This window comes from Culicoides brevitarsis, chromosome 3 (assembly GCF_036172545.1).
Source record: "Culicoides brevitarsis isolate CSIRO-B50_1 chromosome 3, AGI_CSIRO_Cbre_v1, whole genome shotgun sequence".
NCBI classification, from domain to species: Eukaryota; Metazoa; Arthropoda; class Insecta; order Diptera; family Ceratopogonidae; genus Culicoides; species Culicoides brevitarsis.
This window is the reverse complement of record NC_087087.1, coordinates 22,841,534-22,858,909: the sequence shown is the minus strand read 5'-3', so window position 1 is coordinate 22,858,909 and position 17,376 is coordinate 22,841,534. Positions and strand designations below refer to the sequence as shown.

Below are 17,376 nucleotides of genomic sequence, written 5' to 3'. Positions count from 1 at the left end.
ATTTTTAATTTTCATGTTACTCGCGAGATTCCCCTGAACATTTTAAAAATTTTTCAAGATTTTCCGATTTTCCATGAATTTTCCGAGTTTTCCCGAAAATTTTCATCAATTTTCACTTTTCATGTTGCTCACGAGACTCCCCTGAACATTTTGAAATTTTGAAAATTTTCAAGACTTTCCAATTTTCCCAGTTTTCCCGAAGTTTTCCACTAATTTTCATCGAAAACATTTTCCAACGGATGAACACTCATTTAAATTTCCAACGGATAATTTTTTTAAATATGCTGTCAAATCTGTCATTTGAAAAGAATTCGCCAAACCTGCTAATTCAAACAAAGTTAAAGTGGCACACCACACAGACGGACGGACGACATCACGAGCACAATACCGCATTTTTTTCAAAAAAATTGAAATGCGGTAATAATAATTTTTAATACAATTAATTTTTGTAGGATTTGTGTAAAAATCGGTCATTTTTCCTGTTTTTATCATATTTTTTTCACCGCACTCATTTTTTTTGTTTTTGGATTGAATTTTTTTTTTTAAGTTTTATTTGTAGCGGCTTTTTTTCAAAAATTATTTAAAATGAACAGAAAAAGCTTACCAGTTGATATGATCCTCCAAAATCTGAGACCTTAAATTTTTTAGGCTACTTTTACTACTTTTTTACTTCAAAATTTACAAGAGATTCAGTTTCATTTCTATTGTTCCGTCCATATAATGACCGTTTTATTGTCTACCCCAATCAAAGGTAACATTTCCAGTTATTTACAATTAAATTCTACTATCAACTAAAAATAGTCTGAAATTTATAACAATGTACATTTTTATTTATTTTATTTCGCACTGTGTGTTTATTTGCATTTTTTTCTGGGTTAATTAATATTAATTTATTTATTTATACTTTTTTTATATATATTTTTTTTCATTTAAATAACACATTTTTCAATTTATTTATAATTAACATGTTAGGAAGATTTAGCGTTGCGTTTAGTATTTTTTTTTTAGTCTACAAAACATTCTTAGCACCTATTTTTTCATTAATCATTATTATACTCGGGACATTTTTAGTAGTTTTTCGTTGGCTGGTAGTGCATTGGATGAAAAACGGACTCGCGTGGTGAGAAATGGTTCCACTGCGTTGCTTTGTAAGCCATGTCTTTATACATGCTTGGACAATTTTGAGTCTACGAGGGACTTGGGATTAAAAAAAATTCAATGTTGAAGGCCAAAATGGCACTTACCTTATCACTACTACTAGGAAAATCAATATTTGTTCTAACAGTTCTATAGTGAAGTTGCTGCAACGGCCTTACATTGTTGCCGAGCGGTGCTTTGGGCGATTCCTGGGATCCTTGCATTAATTTTCTCAAGGCATACAACTGCGAAAAAAAAAACGAAGAAATGTCAAGTGAATGTCGCGCTCGCAAAGCAATAATTCGCGCAAATCAGCAGAAAATTTACATTTTATATGAAAAAGTCATCTTTCTCGTGCTTACCTCCTGCTTTGTTATGTAAATTGGTTTGTTATAAATAATCCAAACAGCACTTTCCCAGCAACCGGGATGAGTGGTTGATCCTTCGTAGGTCATATATTGCTCCGTATTCGGCATTAATGCTTTTAATGAAAGATGTCTGATTGGAGTTGATGAACCTTTAACACGCAAAAACGAAGAGAAGAAGAAGAAAAGATGAATATTTGTTTACAGTACTTTTTGATGTATGGAATGATGACGAACGAAAGCGTAAGAAAAACAATTAAAATTATTATTATTATTATTTTTGTTTGGGAGAAACAAACACCGAGTGTCATCACAGAAAAATTATGCAAATTCTGGTGATTTAATTACTCTTTCACTCCGTATCTGGGTGCAAAAATTGTATAGTTTTCATTTCAAAAACAAACTTCAAGAAGGAAAAACTTTTTAATTGGACCGTCTGCCTTTAAAAGTAAAATTTGTCGACTTTAAAGCGAAAAATCCGCAGAAATATGTTTCGTTGGTGCTTTTGTTTTTAATGCAATATATTTTATTGTTCTGACGACAACAATGTCGACGGCGGCACGCGGTTTCAATGGAATCCAAAGCTGATTCCGCTCTGCGTTTGTCGGCATTCAGTCACTTTGCTATCACACAACTGTGAAAAATGCTCCGCGTTTATATAACTGGAGCAGAAAATATCGTCTACGTAAATAATATAAATTTAAATTCGTTTGAAAAGAGATAAAAATCTTGCTATTTTTCTGTGCGAGTTGAAAAATGCTATCCGGCAAATGTGTGTGTGTTCGAGCAGACAATAAGAATGCAATAGACTTGAGTGAAAAATTTCCACCGCACACTCGTGTCATGTCTGTTTGTTCGTCTCTCTTCTGTGCAAGAGAACATGTGTCGACCGCACACAAATGTCTAGTCAGAATGTTTCCAGGCGTTTTTAGAGGGAAAAATTGCTTCTTGGATGTCTTTTGTCAAGAAATATCAATGAAAAAGTTATTCGCCTAATAAAATTTTATTATTTATTTTTAAATTATTAAATATTTTTTTAAGAATTAATCTTAACTTAATTATTTGACTTTTTTTACCCTCTTCGATTTTGACGAAAAAATTCAGGATCAGAATTCAGAATTCAGTTCGAAAAATTTTTATTTGACATTTTTCCAAAATAAAAAAAAAAGTGAAAAATTTCATCAAAATTTACCGTTTTTTGGTCTGTTTTCAATTTTTTTCCAAGAAATTTAAAATTTTTTTTTTAAATATTTTCAAATTTCAAGATTTTTTTTTATTGAAAAACGAAATTTAACATGAATTTTTTACTTTAAAAATGTTTTCAAAAAAATTATTTTTCAAAATTTTTTGACAGTTATTTTTACGAAATTTTTTTGTTTAAATTTTTAACTTAAAATATTCTGAGATCAATTTTAAATTACCAAATATCAATATGTATACCATAAAAAAAATCAAAATATTCATAAACGACCAAAAATTGTTAAAATTTGGTCAGTTTGTATGAAAAAGTATTTCAAAACGTTTTTATTATTTTGCCCCCCCATTTTGAAAAAAATCTTTTGGGACAAAAACATCATAAAAAATTTGGAACGGCCTAAATATGTAGTATATGTAGTATTACTTTTTTTTATTTTTCTTTCAAAATGCGCTCTTGTCAAAATCAAATTTTTTTTTTCAGCTGCCCTAATCACTTTTTCCAAACATAAATTTTTAAACCAAGAATAAAGCTCACAAGTCAAGTGTTTTTTTTTTCAACAAATGCATTTTTCCTATCATCATGTGCTTTCACTTTAATCACACACACAAAAAAAAATGTAAGAAACGTTAAATAAAAAAATTCAAGCACGAAACGAAAAAATACGATTTTGCATAATGACGCGTTGCTAAATCATGATAAGAAAATTGTATTATTTGATGATGTTAACTTTTCAACATTTTTCTTCGTGTAGCAGCGAAAAAAAAGTAATTTAAACGTTTACTGAGTTTTTTTTATCAACTTTGTGTGGGCAGTGTTCCACTTCATGCCCGATGCAAAAATCGTTTCTTTCTGGTTTTTTTTTTTGCAAACACAAAAATAATGCAAGTAAATTAGAGTTTCCGCTGTTTTTTTGCATGTAAAATTCGTGTTTTTTGCGGACTTCAATTATTTGGCAGACAAGAAGTGCACTTTTTAGACAGATAGACGAACTTTGATTGCTGTTGTTTTTCCAACTTTTATATCGAAAATGGAGGAAAAAAAACGGAAATGCATAAAAAAACTTGTTAAATTTTTTTTACCTCTATAGTGGACTTTGTTAAATGTTGCTGTTATAATTCTAAGCTCGGGATTTGGTTTTTCGCCAATTTGGACCATTAGTGAAATGCCAACGATGCCTTGGGACTTGTATTGCGCTTCGCTCATGTTGTGGTACAATTCTTTGTTGAAGCCGTACAATTGGATCTGTTCAAGTGAAAATCATTAAAACCTCATTAAATTCCCTGCAAAAATTGCACTTACCTCTCCCGGAAAACTGTATCCATTGACGTGATGTTCGGAACCTTGACCGTCATCCATGCCGTAATGAATGTAAATCTCTTCAAACTGATAGCGATAGTCCAAGGGACCTCCCGTTATATTTACATGATTTTTTGTGTCCTTATCTACGCGGAAAACTAGAGATTGTCCCGTGTTGAATAACGTGCCCGATACCTGTTGGAAGGAAAAAGAAAATTTTCCGTTGAATAACGATGCGATGATTGATGGTTTTGTCTTACCTTATGTTTATCTATGTGCAATTTGTGTAGGTGGGGATCAAATAACAGTTTTTGTGGCTCAATGTTGACGGGAGACTGACGACGACCTTTGTTACACATGTTCCACTGTGGATTTATCTGTGTGACGAGAGTAAATTGAGTGTGTAATTATTGGTGGTCAAAGGACATTTAAGGTTAGATGCTTACCAATCCCCAGAAGCCGGGTCCTGATGAATTCATGAAAAAAATTAGAGAAAAGAAAAACGTTAAATTAAAATTTGTAGAATTACATCTGAAAAATTTTGTTAGGTAAACTCGAGACGTGGCGTGAAAACTAATATTTTTGGCTTTTCTGAAGCGATGGTAGGTTTGCGGGCATATGTTTCTCGGTGAAAACTGATCTACTCGAGACAACGAACAATTCTAGTGAAAAATTTTTTTTTCAAAAAATTTCACCTTAACTTCGATTTTGGGCGATTTTCATGATTTTCAAGCGATTTTAGAATTTTTGATCGAAAATCAAAATTTTTTGAAAAGAATTGCAAGAATTGTTCGAGTAGATCATTTTTCGCCAAGAAACATATGCCCACAAACCTACCATTCCTTCAGAAAAGCCAAAAACATCAATTTTCACGTCTCGCATTCTACATTCAAAAATTGCTAATAATTAATGGAACATCAATTTTGAAGTTAATAGAAGAATATTTTTCTATTAATTTTAGGATTTTTAAGTTATTTTTTAGACAAATTTTAAATTATTTTTCATAAAATCAAAAAATTAATTAATTAAAAATAATTCATTCTAAAAAATTTTGTTCAAAATATTGAAAAATTGCGAAATTTCGTCAAAAATTCAAAAGTTTTACGTAAAAATGTTAATAGAACGAATTTTAAAACCTATTTTCGTTAATAGAACGTCTTATTTTTTTCCATAAGAATTATCTACATTACGGTAGTAAATAATGGTACATATTTACTCAGTGAGTTAAAAAACAGATCAAAAAAGTTTAAGCGCTCGCTTAAATATTTTTGACAAATTAAAACAAAAAATCTTAACTATGAAAAATTTATACGACGTCGTATTTTCCTTTTTACCCTCCCTTCCCCTACGTCGAAATCCATCGAAAATTCATGGACCCTCACCCCCCCTCAAACTTCCGACGCCGTAAATGGATGGCGCCTTGATTGAATCCCGATTGTTAAAATTTTAATGAAATTCAAAACCAACTCATTTAACTAGAAAGCAAGTAAGAAATGACCTGTGAATGTCTCTCAAACTTTTTCCAGTAGCTTAAAACTTTTACTTTGCTCAGCACTGAGTCAGCAGAACATGTCGCGCTCCACAACCAACACAATCATGTCAATAGTTCATAAATTTGTTATAAACTACACAAAATTCTTGTTCAAAGAAATGAAACCGAACAGAAAAAACGCTACAACAACAAGAACGAGAGAAGACAACATGTTCTCTATAAATTTCTTTGTTTGTTTACGATTCGTGTTCCTTATTCTTGCGAACATCTATAATAATTTTTAGTTTGGCATAAATGGTGAGCAAAAAAAAAGAATGAGAACCGAAACAACAAACAAGAAGTCTTTTAATACACCATCTGTTATTATTTAGTATTTACAAAAATATAAACTTTGTTGCCCCTTCTTGCTTGCTGGCTTCTTCTTGTTCTGTTCGGAGTCACAGAACGTTATTAGTCAAGCTGTAGAAGAAGAAAATTATCAAAACCATGGAGAAAAGCAGCAGCAAGTGTATTAAGTTTTCATATTTCATTTTATTTTTCTTCCTTTTTTTGGGTTCTCTTTCTTTTCAGCTTCGTGCAGTTGCTGCTTGGCATGAAGAGGAATGTTGTTGGCTCAGCGTTTATAGAAGTCCTACAAGTTTTTATTTTCATTAAGTGCGGAATGATTTTAATTTCACAAAAAAATCTAAAAATGTCTGTCTTTCTTTCCATTGAAAAGCCAGGAAAATGCGCTTAGTTCTTTACAAAGAAGGACAAAAATATTTTTTATTAATAACAAAAATGAACTAAGACACCGTACGTGCGTTGAAGAAAAAGAAAACTGCACGGAAACACGCAGGTGAGAAAAATATATTAAAAATTTATTTTTAAAAGGATTTGTCTGTGCTACGGCTTCGGAAACGCAGAGCATGAAAATGCAAACAAAGCACGGAAGCAAATATTGCATTTCCTCTCGAAACCAAAAAACTGACGGTAATCGAAGGAAATGTTCCTTTAAAGACCTGCAAACTCTGAAATTCCACTTGAAAAGTACCTTCATGACCTTTTGACGTCGTAAAAGTGCCTTAAAGTAGCAATCTTTCGTATTTTTTAATAAAAATCCTACAAGTTTACTGCTCATATATGATCTGAATGTGTAAAAAGGTAGCAGCAGCAGAAAAAAAGTAAACGTAAGAAAAATCCGGAAGCATTAAATGAACTTTCCTCTTTTAATATATTTTTCATTCCACACGATGGTTTGGCAGTAAAAGAAACACATTTTTATGTCATTTTTCTTATGTGTATGTGTGTGTTTGCAGCCACTCTTGTATCGTCGTCACACATAAGTAATTTCTTCTTCTCAGTAGTTTCTTTATTACTCCCATCCCACATACACAAGTGTGTGGCAAAAAGTCTTGAGGTGTGAATAAAAGTTGGAGCAGCAGTTATTATTTGTTGGCTAGAAACTTTATTATATGAAAGAAAGTTAATAAAGATCCGAACTTTATTATATTAATAATATAGCGCAGGTTAAAATGTCTTTTGCCGAGGATTAAATTAACATCGACCGATGTCCTGTGCATGCAATGGTGCTCGGACAAAAATGGAACAAGACACTTTAATTTGTTGGCAATTGGTCCATCGTTCATTGTCGTCGTCGTTGACGGAGTGCGAGAGAGAACAATTTACTACCTAATCGATATCACAGCAGGGAAAAATTTATGATTTCTCTCGTGGAAACGTTGTTAAGGGACATCTAGTTTTATTGTTGTCGGTGGGAAAGTTGTAGCATGAACAAACGGTGTCTATTAAATAAACCACTTAACCTTGTTCGGTCAAACAGGGTGATTTTGAAGATTGGATTAGGTGAGATTTTGGAAATTACGTATTTGAAATTACATTTGAAAATGTTCTAATTTTAGGTTTTTTAGTTCGAAGTACAAATTATTGATTTTTATCAATATTTATTTTAAGCTAGTTCTAATTTTCGAATTTAAAAGAAAAAGAACCACGTGGTTTAAAACTTAAATGAACTATGAGGCTATGATTTTCATGGTTAGTTGTATGTTTTTAAGGGAAATAAATCACAAATCAATGTCAAGTTTTTTCGGTCATTCAATTGCAGTATCGTCGCAGGTGTGTAGCGCTTCCAGCTCTCTTTTAAGTTTTCTTTCAGAGTAGTCGACGACAATATGTGATGTTGTTTCAATATGAACCGTACGAGTTGATTATTTGATCTTCGCGGTTGAAAAAAGACCTATTGTCTTCGAGCATGTTGCATCTTCCTTGTACTTCGAGTCGATTTGAACCAAATTTTCCTTGGAAGTCCAAATCCAGGATTGATCAACAAGAGCGGATCCGAAGTGCTTTTCGAAACTCAAATTTATCATTTTTGTCAAACCTCAGGTCTTCAAATTTTTAGTGGTTTTATTTTTAAGCAATTTGTAAATCTAATAAAGACTTTAACAAGTGTCATATAATTATTTGTATCTGAGGAGATCATTTCAATTGAGCTGATGGAAGCTGTAAGTCGGGCAACGCAAAGCTCATTAAATAGACGCTTACAAGTGTGGATCACAATGTGCGTTTTGATCTTCCGGTAAATTTACCAAATTTTCCTTGGAAGGCTCAAGCGCGGCGTAGAAATATTGATGACGAAGTTTTAGAGCGAATCATGGGGAAATTTGATAATTTAAAATTTGAAGAATTACTTAAAAAATGTATAAAATTGACTTAATGCCCTGATGATCCCCGCTGTATCCGCCCTCATTGATCAGAACTTCCTTTAAATTTTTGTCAGGATTACAGGATTTAAAGATCCAATCGCAGTACATTGGTTTTCTTGACTTCAAACGATGCAACTTGATGGACTTGAGGTAAATTAAGAGATAGAAAATTATAAAACCCGTGCTTTAAAAATTAAATAAGAATTTTTCTAAAATTTATTTGTACCTTTTCCATCCTTTCAAGAGTAAAATCATCAATTACTCAATCCAACAAATAGCTCTTTCTTTAGTTAATAGAGCCAAACACCTGCTGAAGTGTACATCAGACGGATATTGATCGTTAAGTGATACACCTCATAATTCACAGCATGACACCTTTTTCATAAAATTCTACAGCAACAACAACCTGTGTCGTGTCGCGCTGCCATACAACGACAATATTTTCACACAGAAACACACAATCTAATAAAAAAAAGTTATCCCAAGAGACTCTTTATTATTTTATATTTGTACCATTTAAGAGATGATACCGCAATGTGGAGTGTTGTGTGTGTGTGTGTGAAATCCCACTTGGAGCTCCCTCAATGCAACTCACTGTGTTACACAATAAATAGCTGTTCTTTCTTGTGTTATTTAAAAGTAAAGTGAACAAAACTCTTTACCAACAGACACTTAAGGTAAGCACTCGTTATTATAGGTAGTTGATGAAGAGAGAAGGAGAAAGAGGATAATGTAGATAATAAGCCACAAATAAGCATGGATTACATTATTATTAAATCGGTTTACTCCTTGTCTTCTGCTGTATAAATATCTGTGGCTTGCCTACCAGAAAGGAATGTGTTCAATGGAATGTTGACGACGCACGTGACTAAATAAAATAATTTTTTGTCTTGTTTGTCTCTCGTTCTCCATAAAAAGGGGATTACTCACGTCACACACACACGTAGGAGCATAAAAATATCATATCACTCACCCTCTTTGTTGTAATTTTTTATTTTTCAGAATTCAAACGCCCACTTAGTGAAATTGCCTTAATCATATTAGTGGAATTCCAGCAAACATGCAAGAAGAGGTATGTGTCATATTTTGTATCGTCCGTTGAAGAAGTTGAGAAGAACGACGGTCAAGATATCGTAAAGAAGACGACAAACAAGCAAAAGATAAAGTTGTGTAAAATAAAGTATAAAAAATTGAAGGATTTTTACGTCACGTCGTGCAATGTAAAGGATGGAGATTCTCAATTCGGGCTCAAAGGATAGAAGATTTATTTATTCGGTTTAACTTTAAAAAATTTATTTTTGTAACCTAAATTTTGTTTTATAAGTTAATCGTTTAAGTTTTTTTTTTAACAAAATTTATTTTTTATATACATTTTTTCAAAAATTTGGTTTAATTTTCATGTAAAACAAAAAATCAGTAAATTTCATAAGATTTTCCAGTTAAAAATTCAGTTAAACGAATTAAACATAGGTAAGCAAAAATTAAAAGTTCTTTCAAAAAATTAAAAAAAAATAATCAAAATTAAATTTTCAAACATTACCAATGTCTGTAAACTTTGAATTATTTTTTTTTTTTTTCCAAAAATTTTTACTTTTTAGGTAAATTTAAAATCCGGGATTTCGGTATTTTTTAGAATGGAATGCAAAAAATGTTTTTTTTTTAATTAAATTTTTTTTTTCAAAATTTTATTTAAAATTTTAATTTAAACATTGATTTAAAAAAATTTGGTCGCATTATTCGATAGAACTTTAGAAAAATTATTTTTAAAACCTAAATTGTGTTACCGAAGTTTAAATTGATTCGAAAACTGTTAACTTCTATCTTGAAAAAAAAATCAAAGAAACCACAAATTGAATCGCCTTGCAAAGAATTTCCAAGTAAAGCAATAAAAATAATAACAAAGTACAAAAACAATCAAAGAAAAGTAGACATTGTCCTTTATTTTCTCGCATAGCACACAAGTACTATTGAGACGACATCACGTCGAGTCCATATATCGCACTCGTAACTTTTTAAATTTTTTATTCTACTTTTTTTTTCTTAGCAAGAAGTCCAAAACAACAAAAAAATACAATAAAAATAATAATAAAGAACTTACCACTAATTCCATCATACGTCCACCATTCCTCCCAACTGGCTTTGATTTCTGTAAGTAAAAAAAATGAAAAAATTGTAAGAAAAACAATACATCACATATGAAATTCCTTCTCTCTCTAGACATATAATAAATTTATTAGCTTTTCAGACAAAATAAAACTTTTTTCTTCGATTAATTTTTCATAAGTGTATCCTAAGCCCGACCGTAAGAAGCACGGACTATGAAGTTCATTCAATACGCGAGCGTCAAACACGTCACACTCATCTTTAATAAAAATATTTAAGCAGAAACAGGGGACATAACGGCGAGAGAAATCTGTGTAAGTGAATTTTTCTTCGACTTGGCAAACAAACTACTATAAAAATTGTGAAAATGTAATAATAAATCGATAGTTTCGTGCTGCCACACAAAAACTTTTTATAGATTTTTCATCTTGTACAGCAGAGAGTCAACACACGACACCCATAAAAACAATTTTATTCTGTCCTAGACTTATAATCTTCAGGCGCCAGACATGAAGACGTCTTTTTTTTGTATGCTGTTGCAAATCTTTGCGAAATAATAATAAATTTTTTCCTTGTTTGTTTGTTCAAGTGCCGCCGCACAGTATGCGGGAGAACGAGCGAAGGACTCGCACTGATTAACAAGAAGACTTCGCTTGTAATGTAATGCAAAATAAACATTTATTCATTTTCATAACGTTTGTATTAACGTCAAGTCGTGGAAGTGAGTATATGCGACCGCTAGACGCGAGAGATGGGGAGATAATGGAATAAGAGATAAAAATTGGGGAGATTATGACGATGTCGTCCTCCCCCTTTTTAATATTTTTTATTGCGATGTCAAATGATTTTATTTGTGTAGTTTTTTTTTGCGTTGTTTGTGTTATTGATGAATTGTTTTTTGAAACGGAGATGATGATAGATAGTGTTTTTAAGTAAATTAAATGAAACGGAAGGAATTTTTGATCGAAAAAAATATTTTGTTTTTTAAGTAAATTAAATGAAATTCCAGCCAGACCAAATCTTATTTGACCGTCAAAAATTGAGTAATTTTTGTCGAAATGGGAGGAAAATATTCGTTTGAAGGAATTTTTGATCGAAAAAAATATTTTGGAATATTTTTAACTTTTAAATCGTTATTTTTTAAATATTTTTATATTAGAATTGCCATCAAAAATCAAAAATTGAGTAATTTTTGTTGAAATTGGAGGAAAATATTCGTTTGGTTGCATTTTATCATGATCAAAAATTAAAATTAAAATAATTTACTTGTAAATACAGTATAATCTCCCATTTTAGAAACATTCAAACGATTTTTTATTTGAAATATTCAAATTAAATATAAAACTTGAATTTTTAGTTTAAACTTTCTGAAAATTGGGGTGCCCAATTTCAGATTAAAATTTTTTTTAGACTTGGCCATTTTGGGAGATTATACTGTATTTCAATTTGACTTCAAATTCTATTTCAGTTAAAAATTAATTTAATTATTATTCATAAAAAAATAAATTTTTTGAAGTTTTAGGCAAATACAATACAAATTGTCTAAAAATAAAATAAATAATTAAAAAAATTAATTAATTATTAAAAAAAAAATTAAATAATTTTTTAGCATCATCTTTCCAAAAAAAATTTAACCAGTAAAAATTTAAAAAGCTTTAAAAATTTATGAAAGAGAGTTTTCATCTTTTTCAAGTAAAACAACTTGTTCAACTTTAACAAGAACAAAAATTCAATAAAAAAATCAATGTTCAAAAGTTTTGCTTCAAACATAAATCATTAGTCATAATCTAGCAAAATCTCAAGAGTCATCAAATTTTCCTGAAGAGCCACTTGAGTCTGCGTCTCCCACATCATCACGAAAGAAGGCATCCCCTCTCACTACAAACTTTTATCTAATTCAATTTTTTTTTCGGTTTTTTCTCGTGCCAAAAAACACACACTTATCTCGAAATTTATTGTTGCGATATATTTCTCTTTTCCGAAAAATAATAATAATGTGCTGAGTCATAAATAAAATTTCATTCAACAACGACGACGACGACGACGAACATTCATTGAAATTTTCGCGACGATTGTCCATCAGCAGAAGCAACGGCTATATATATGAATTTCGCTGTGCAACCGAATAAATTGTCGCTCAAATTAATGAGCAGAGCAAAATCTCATTTCACAGTAAATATTCGCGAGCGCAGAAAGTATTGTGTGTCACAAACAAAGCAATTTAATTGCTAAATGTTTAGAATTCTAATTTATTATTTGTTCGTGATGATAATTTAATGATTTGATTCATCATCAGCTCGATTTCGCAGATGCGTTTTAGCGAAGGCTAATAATGAAATAATTCTATATAATCGTCTTTACTATTTAATGAAACTAAATATTTTCGGCCGATTTAAATAAATAAATCGTTTGTGATTGCGAATTAGCTTTTCCTGCGATGAAAAATCAAAAGTGGCGACAAAAAATGCAATAAAATCAATAAAAACCACTATTTTTAAGTGTATAAAAGGTACACGTTGTGTCACACACAAAAATAATTAATGACCATCTCGATGCCATTTCGATTTTTGTTTAAAGCGAGAAACCAAATGAATTTCATTTTCATTCGAGCCGAACGCTTTAAAAAGAGTTCACACACAATGTTCATCGAATTATACACGTTATTTATTTTAAAGTGTCTGAAAAAAGCAAACAATGACACACACACACACAAACACACTCGAACAGGACAAAATTCAATGTTTGTTTACCCGAGTCACTGGATGTCGCTACACACAGCAGCAGTAGTAGTAGTGCCACACAATAATTGTTGCAAAAATAAATACCTACCAAAGAGAGTATCAGACAGTCAGACAAAATTTATGATGTTGAATATTGTGAAAATTAAAATTTCTGATGCACGATACGGCATGCAGCTACGACGACGACGATGCGAAGGTTCTGAAAGTGTTTCTAACAGTTATCTATTCATTTCATATTTCATTCATAGTCGTTTTTCGGGTTGAGATGATGATAATGATTAAGAGTTTGCGAGAAATCACCAGGGGGTGACCGATTTTCATTAGAGTTGTTTCAAATACTTCTGCGAAAGTCGCAAACGAACGATATTGAGACCTTTTTGCATGAACGAACAGCTGAAGATAGATGGTCGATTGGTACAAGCAAAGAAACAAATCGGAAAATTAATTGGTTTGGAGAGGAAAGTTGGAAATTTCTGGGTAATAAATGTGACTGTTTGAGTTTTTCAGTTGAATTTAGTATTATTGGGAGTTTTAGTGGAAGAATATTTTGAAAAGTTTAAATTGAAGGATTAACAAATAATAAAAAGGTTTCTAAAAACCCTGGAAAAAGTACGTTCTCGAGAATTTTTTTAAAATTTTAAGAAAATAATGGATTTTAATTGAAAAAAATTCATAAATTCTGAAGTTTTTTTTTATTATAAAAAAATATTCAAAAAATATAAAAAAAAAAGAATTTTAACCTTGGCAACGTCTTTTTACGAGGCCCATCTTCATTATCAGCTACTTAAACATTTTTTGATAATTTTTTTAAAATTTTGTTGGTACTTTTTTAAGAATGAATATTTTTGTTTAATTAAAATTTAATATTAATTTTTATTTGTAAAAAATATTTTTGAAAAAAAATTATTTCTCTAAATTTTCAAATTTCATTAAAATCTTAAGAAATTCGATAAAATTGTATTTTATCGAATTTCTTATCAAGACTTGATATTTTTTATAATTTTTCAGGAAGCTCTTAAGGCTGAATAGAAATGTTAAACCTTCTTACTAGCTAAAAAATTAAAATTTCAAAAAACTAATATTAAAAACTTTTCGAAAATAAATTTAAACCACATAAAATTCATTTTGAAATTAATTGACATTTTTCCAAAAATATTTTATAAAATAAAAAAATAAATTAAAAACACACAAATTTCATTAAACAATGGAAAAAATAGTCCTTGACATTTTTATGAGGCAACATTTTAATTATGTCTTAATGAAGTACATACGTCTCCTCCTCTTCTTCTTTGCATTTCTACTTCGCCAAAGAAAAGTGGCGCACGTAACTTCTTGACAAACAAAAGTACGGCATAAAAGCTATAAAATCACAATTAATTAGAGAGCAGATAAAAGGACGATAACTGACATAATTTACCGCAGACACACACACAAAAGAAGACGAAGAAAAGAATAAAATCAATACATTATTAATGAAAATGGGCTCGTTGTTGTTTAGTGCCTTATCTTATCTGATATCATCGTCACCATGCTATCGTTATTAATACACTATCGGAGGTGAATGTTATTTTTTTTTTGCATTCTTTGATTATTATAATAATACTAAATAAAATACACTTTGCCACTCCTTTTCTTTCCCTTTGACTAAGAGAAATTTATGGGCACATTAATGTGACGTGCGGCAGTTTTTTACCTCTTTTGGTAATAATTTTAGTCTGTCGATATTTGTTAAGAGTCAAGTTTATTTTTAAGGAGAGCGAATGTTTGTATTTATCGGTAAGCAGAATTTCGATCGTGAAAATTAAATGGGTCAAGATTGGGTTTTTTACTAATAAGTATGATTAAAGAGACACCAAATTTTGAAAAATAATTTAAGAGAAGAAAATTCATGTAAAAAATATAAAAATGACAAAAAAAAATCTTTAATTTTCTAAAAATTTCGCAGAGCTCGTCAAACTTTTAGGGTCAAAAATAAATTAAAATTTTGGGCAATTGTGCTGAAAACTTGGTTTTTAAATCTTTTTTCCAATCAAATTAATAAAAACATTTTTAAAAAACAATTTTGTTTTATTTTAATCTCCTCGAATTTTTTACTTGTTTCATACTTTACATTTTATTTTTTTTTATTTTTAGAAGTTGAAATAAAATACATAAAAATTTTTTTATAAACCAATATTTTTTTTTAAATATTTTTTTTTTATTTTTTTTTATTTTTTTTTTTATATTTTTTTAATATATTTTTTTTATTTCATACTTTATAGTGTTAAGTTCGGTTTTTAAAACTATAAAAAGTATTTTTTCGCAGGCTTTTTGGAACATTTTACTAAGTAAAAAGCAAGTTCATAGGATAAAAATAATTGGATAACTTTTAATTTTTTTCCAGAAACATCTGGAAAGCATGTTAATTTTGAATGTCAATAAAATTTGGGAGAAATTTTGGCGAAAATTTGGATCCACAAAAAATATTTTCGGAAACGCAATTTTTTATCCGTGATTCCTCAAATGAAAATACTACCAAAATAACTAAAAAATCTTTAATTTTCTAAAAATTTTTTCCCCCATTGGATTTTTTACTTTTAAAATCCTCATTTTAAATGAAAACATTTGGTTTGATTTTTTTTTAGCATTATTTTTTTTTTTTTAAATAATTTTATTTATTTGGGGCGGTATGAGTTTTCAAATTTATTTAAAAATAATTGGGAAAATTTTAATTTTAGTCTGGAAAGCTGTTAATCTTGTGTCGGTAAAATTTTTTTAATTGAAAAATCTTCATTAAAATATATTTTTTTTGTAATAAAGACCTGAGGTATTTGAAGTTGATTGCACGGTCTAACTTATTCGAAATAACTGGTATCATGAAACTTTTTGAATAAAAATTTAAGTTGCAAAAATTTAAATAAAATATTAAATTAAATTAAATTAAATAAATTAATTAAATATTCAAATTAAAGCTCCTTTTTTATTGTCATTTCTTTCAAAGATGACACTGGAAAGACAATGAGAATTGCTTAAATTACGAATTTTTAACTTTTTTGCTCACGAAGGTCTGATCCATCATCTTCAACTTTTTAGTAAAAAAAAAACTTGCAACACACGTGTGGTAAATTTTGATTACTTCATCATCATCATCATCAAAATCAACAACAACAACACCATTCAACAAATCACAAACAAACTTCACCGCAAAATTTATTATTATTTCAATCATCAGACAGCAGGCAATTGAGTACAGAAAATTTAACACATTTCAACATTTATAATCTATTTGCATTTCACACTTGCCTCTCTTTTTGATACCGATACAAAATTAAACAAACAGACAAAGTTCGTACAGCTCAAAGGCAAATCCACACTCGATGAAAAATCAACATACCGCACACCCCCACAGAAGCATACGTTTAACATTGAGGCAAAATTTACACCAACCAACTTCAACATGATTCATATTGAAAGTCATTTCCTGTTAACACAAGCTAGCTACTCTGTAATGAAAATTCTCGCAATGCATGAAAAGTCATGGAAAAGTGAGTGAGAAACAAAGCGGAAATGATACGTAACTTTTCTTCTTTTACGAAAATGTTGTTCAACATCGGCAATACACTTGTACGTGTGTGTTTCAATTGTTCGTAAATTAACTCTGTGCGTGCGTATCTTTTAAACTTTTCGGTTCCTTTCTGCCTAGTCTCGCTCTCTAACTTTGTCTTCGGCATGTTCTGGTAGTTGTTAATGACTGTTATTTGCCTCCTACGTGTCTTTTGGCGCATACACGAGTATTTCTTGTAGCAAACAATCAATTTCACACATTCCTTTCGATTGTTCTCACATGACGTGTGTGGTGTGTCGAGATGAGTAAGAAATCCGAAGAGGAACACGAAGGAAAGTAAACAATTAGAACAATTAGCACTTACCTCTCGCAATAACGAGTACCAGGAGAACATTGATGCCAGATTTTATCAGCATGTTTATTTATTATCTCTTTCGTCTTTGTTGAACTAGAAAATTAGAAGCACTATGTTTTATGACGACGTTGCTAATTTTACGTCTTATTCATTTTTAATTAAAATTTGCACTTTTATGCATTTAATTTTACAAACGAACGAAAAATCCTGTGGTGCTCGTTTCTCGTATAATTTTGAAGGAAATTATTTTTTTTTCTCACATTTTCGACTTTCCTTTTTAATTTAATTTAATAGTGGCCTGTGAAAAACAGAAAATGAGAAAATATTGTAGTTCTAATTACATTTTATTATTACATATAAAAAATAACAACAAAAAAGTAAAATTAAATAAACAAGGGGGATATAATTTTGTAGTGGTTTGAATATGTGTGATGTAACCA

General features: G+C 30.1%; 1 protein-coding gene across 1 annotated transcript; it reads right to left on the bottom strand.

Moving 5' to 3' along the window:
* Nucleotides 1-730: 730 nt before the first annotated feature.
* On the bottom strand, nt 731-17,145 carry LOC134834975 (carbonic anhydrase-related protein 10). The gene is made up of 9 exons (XM_063849810.1): nt 16,946-17,145; nt 10,292-10,339; nt 4,443-4,462; nt 4,257-4,373; nt 4,000-4,191; nt 3,780-3,942; nt 1,500-1,654; nt 1,245-1,382; nt 731-1,187 (listed from the first exon to the last, which is right to left on the bottom strand). Exons 1-9 carry the CDS (start codon nt 16,995-16,997, stop codon nt 1,068-1,070), a joined length of 1,005 nt encoding a protein of 334 aa, XP_063705880.1. The 5' UTR covers nt 16,998-17,145; the 3' UTR covers nt 731-1,067.
* Nucleotides 17,146-17,376: the final 231 nt, after the last annotated feature.

Excerpts from the sequence above, each read along its gene's own strand:
- LOC134834975 (XM_063849810.1), bottom strand. The coding sequence starts at position 16,997 with ATGCTGATAAAATCTGGCATCAATGTTCTCCTGGTACTCGTTATTGCG. Across the intron at positions 4,192-4,256 it reads TGCACATAGATAAACATAAG|GTATCGGGCACGTTATTCAA; the intron begins GTAAGACAAAAC and ends TCCTTCCAACAG. Across the intron at positions 1,383-1,499 it reads TTTACATAACAAAGCAGGAG|TTGTATGCCTTGAGAAAATT; the intron begins GTAAGCACGAGA and ends TTTTTTTCGCAG.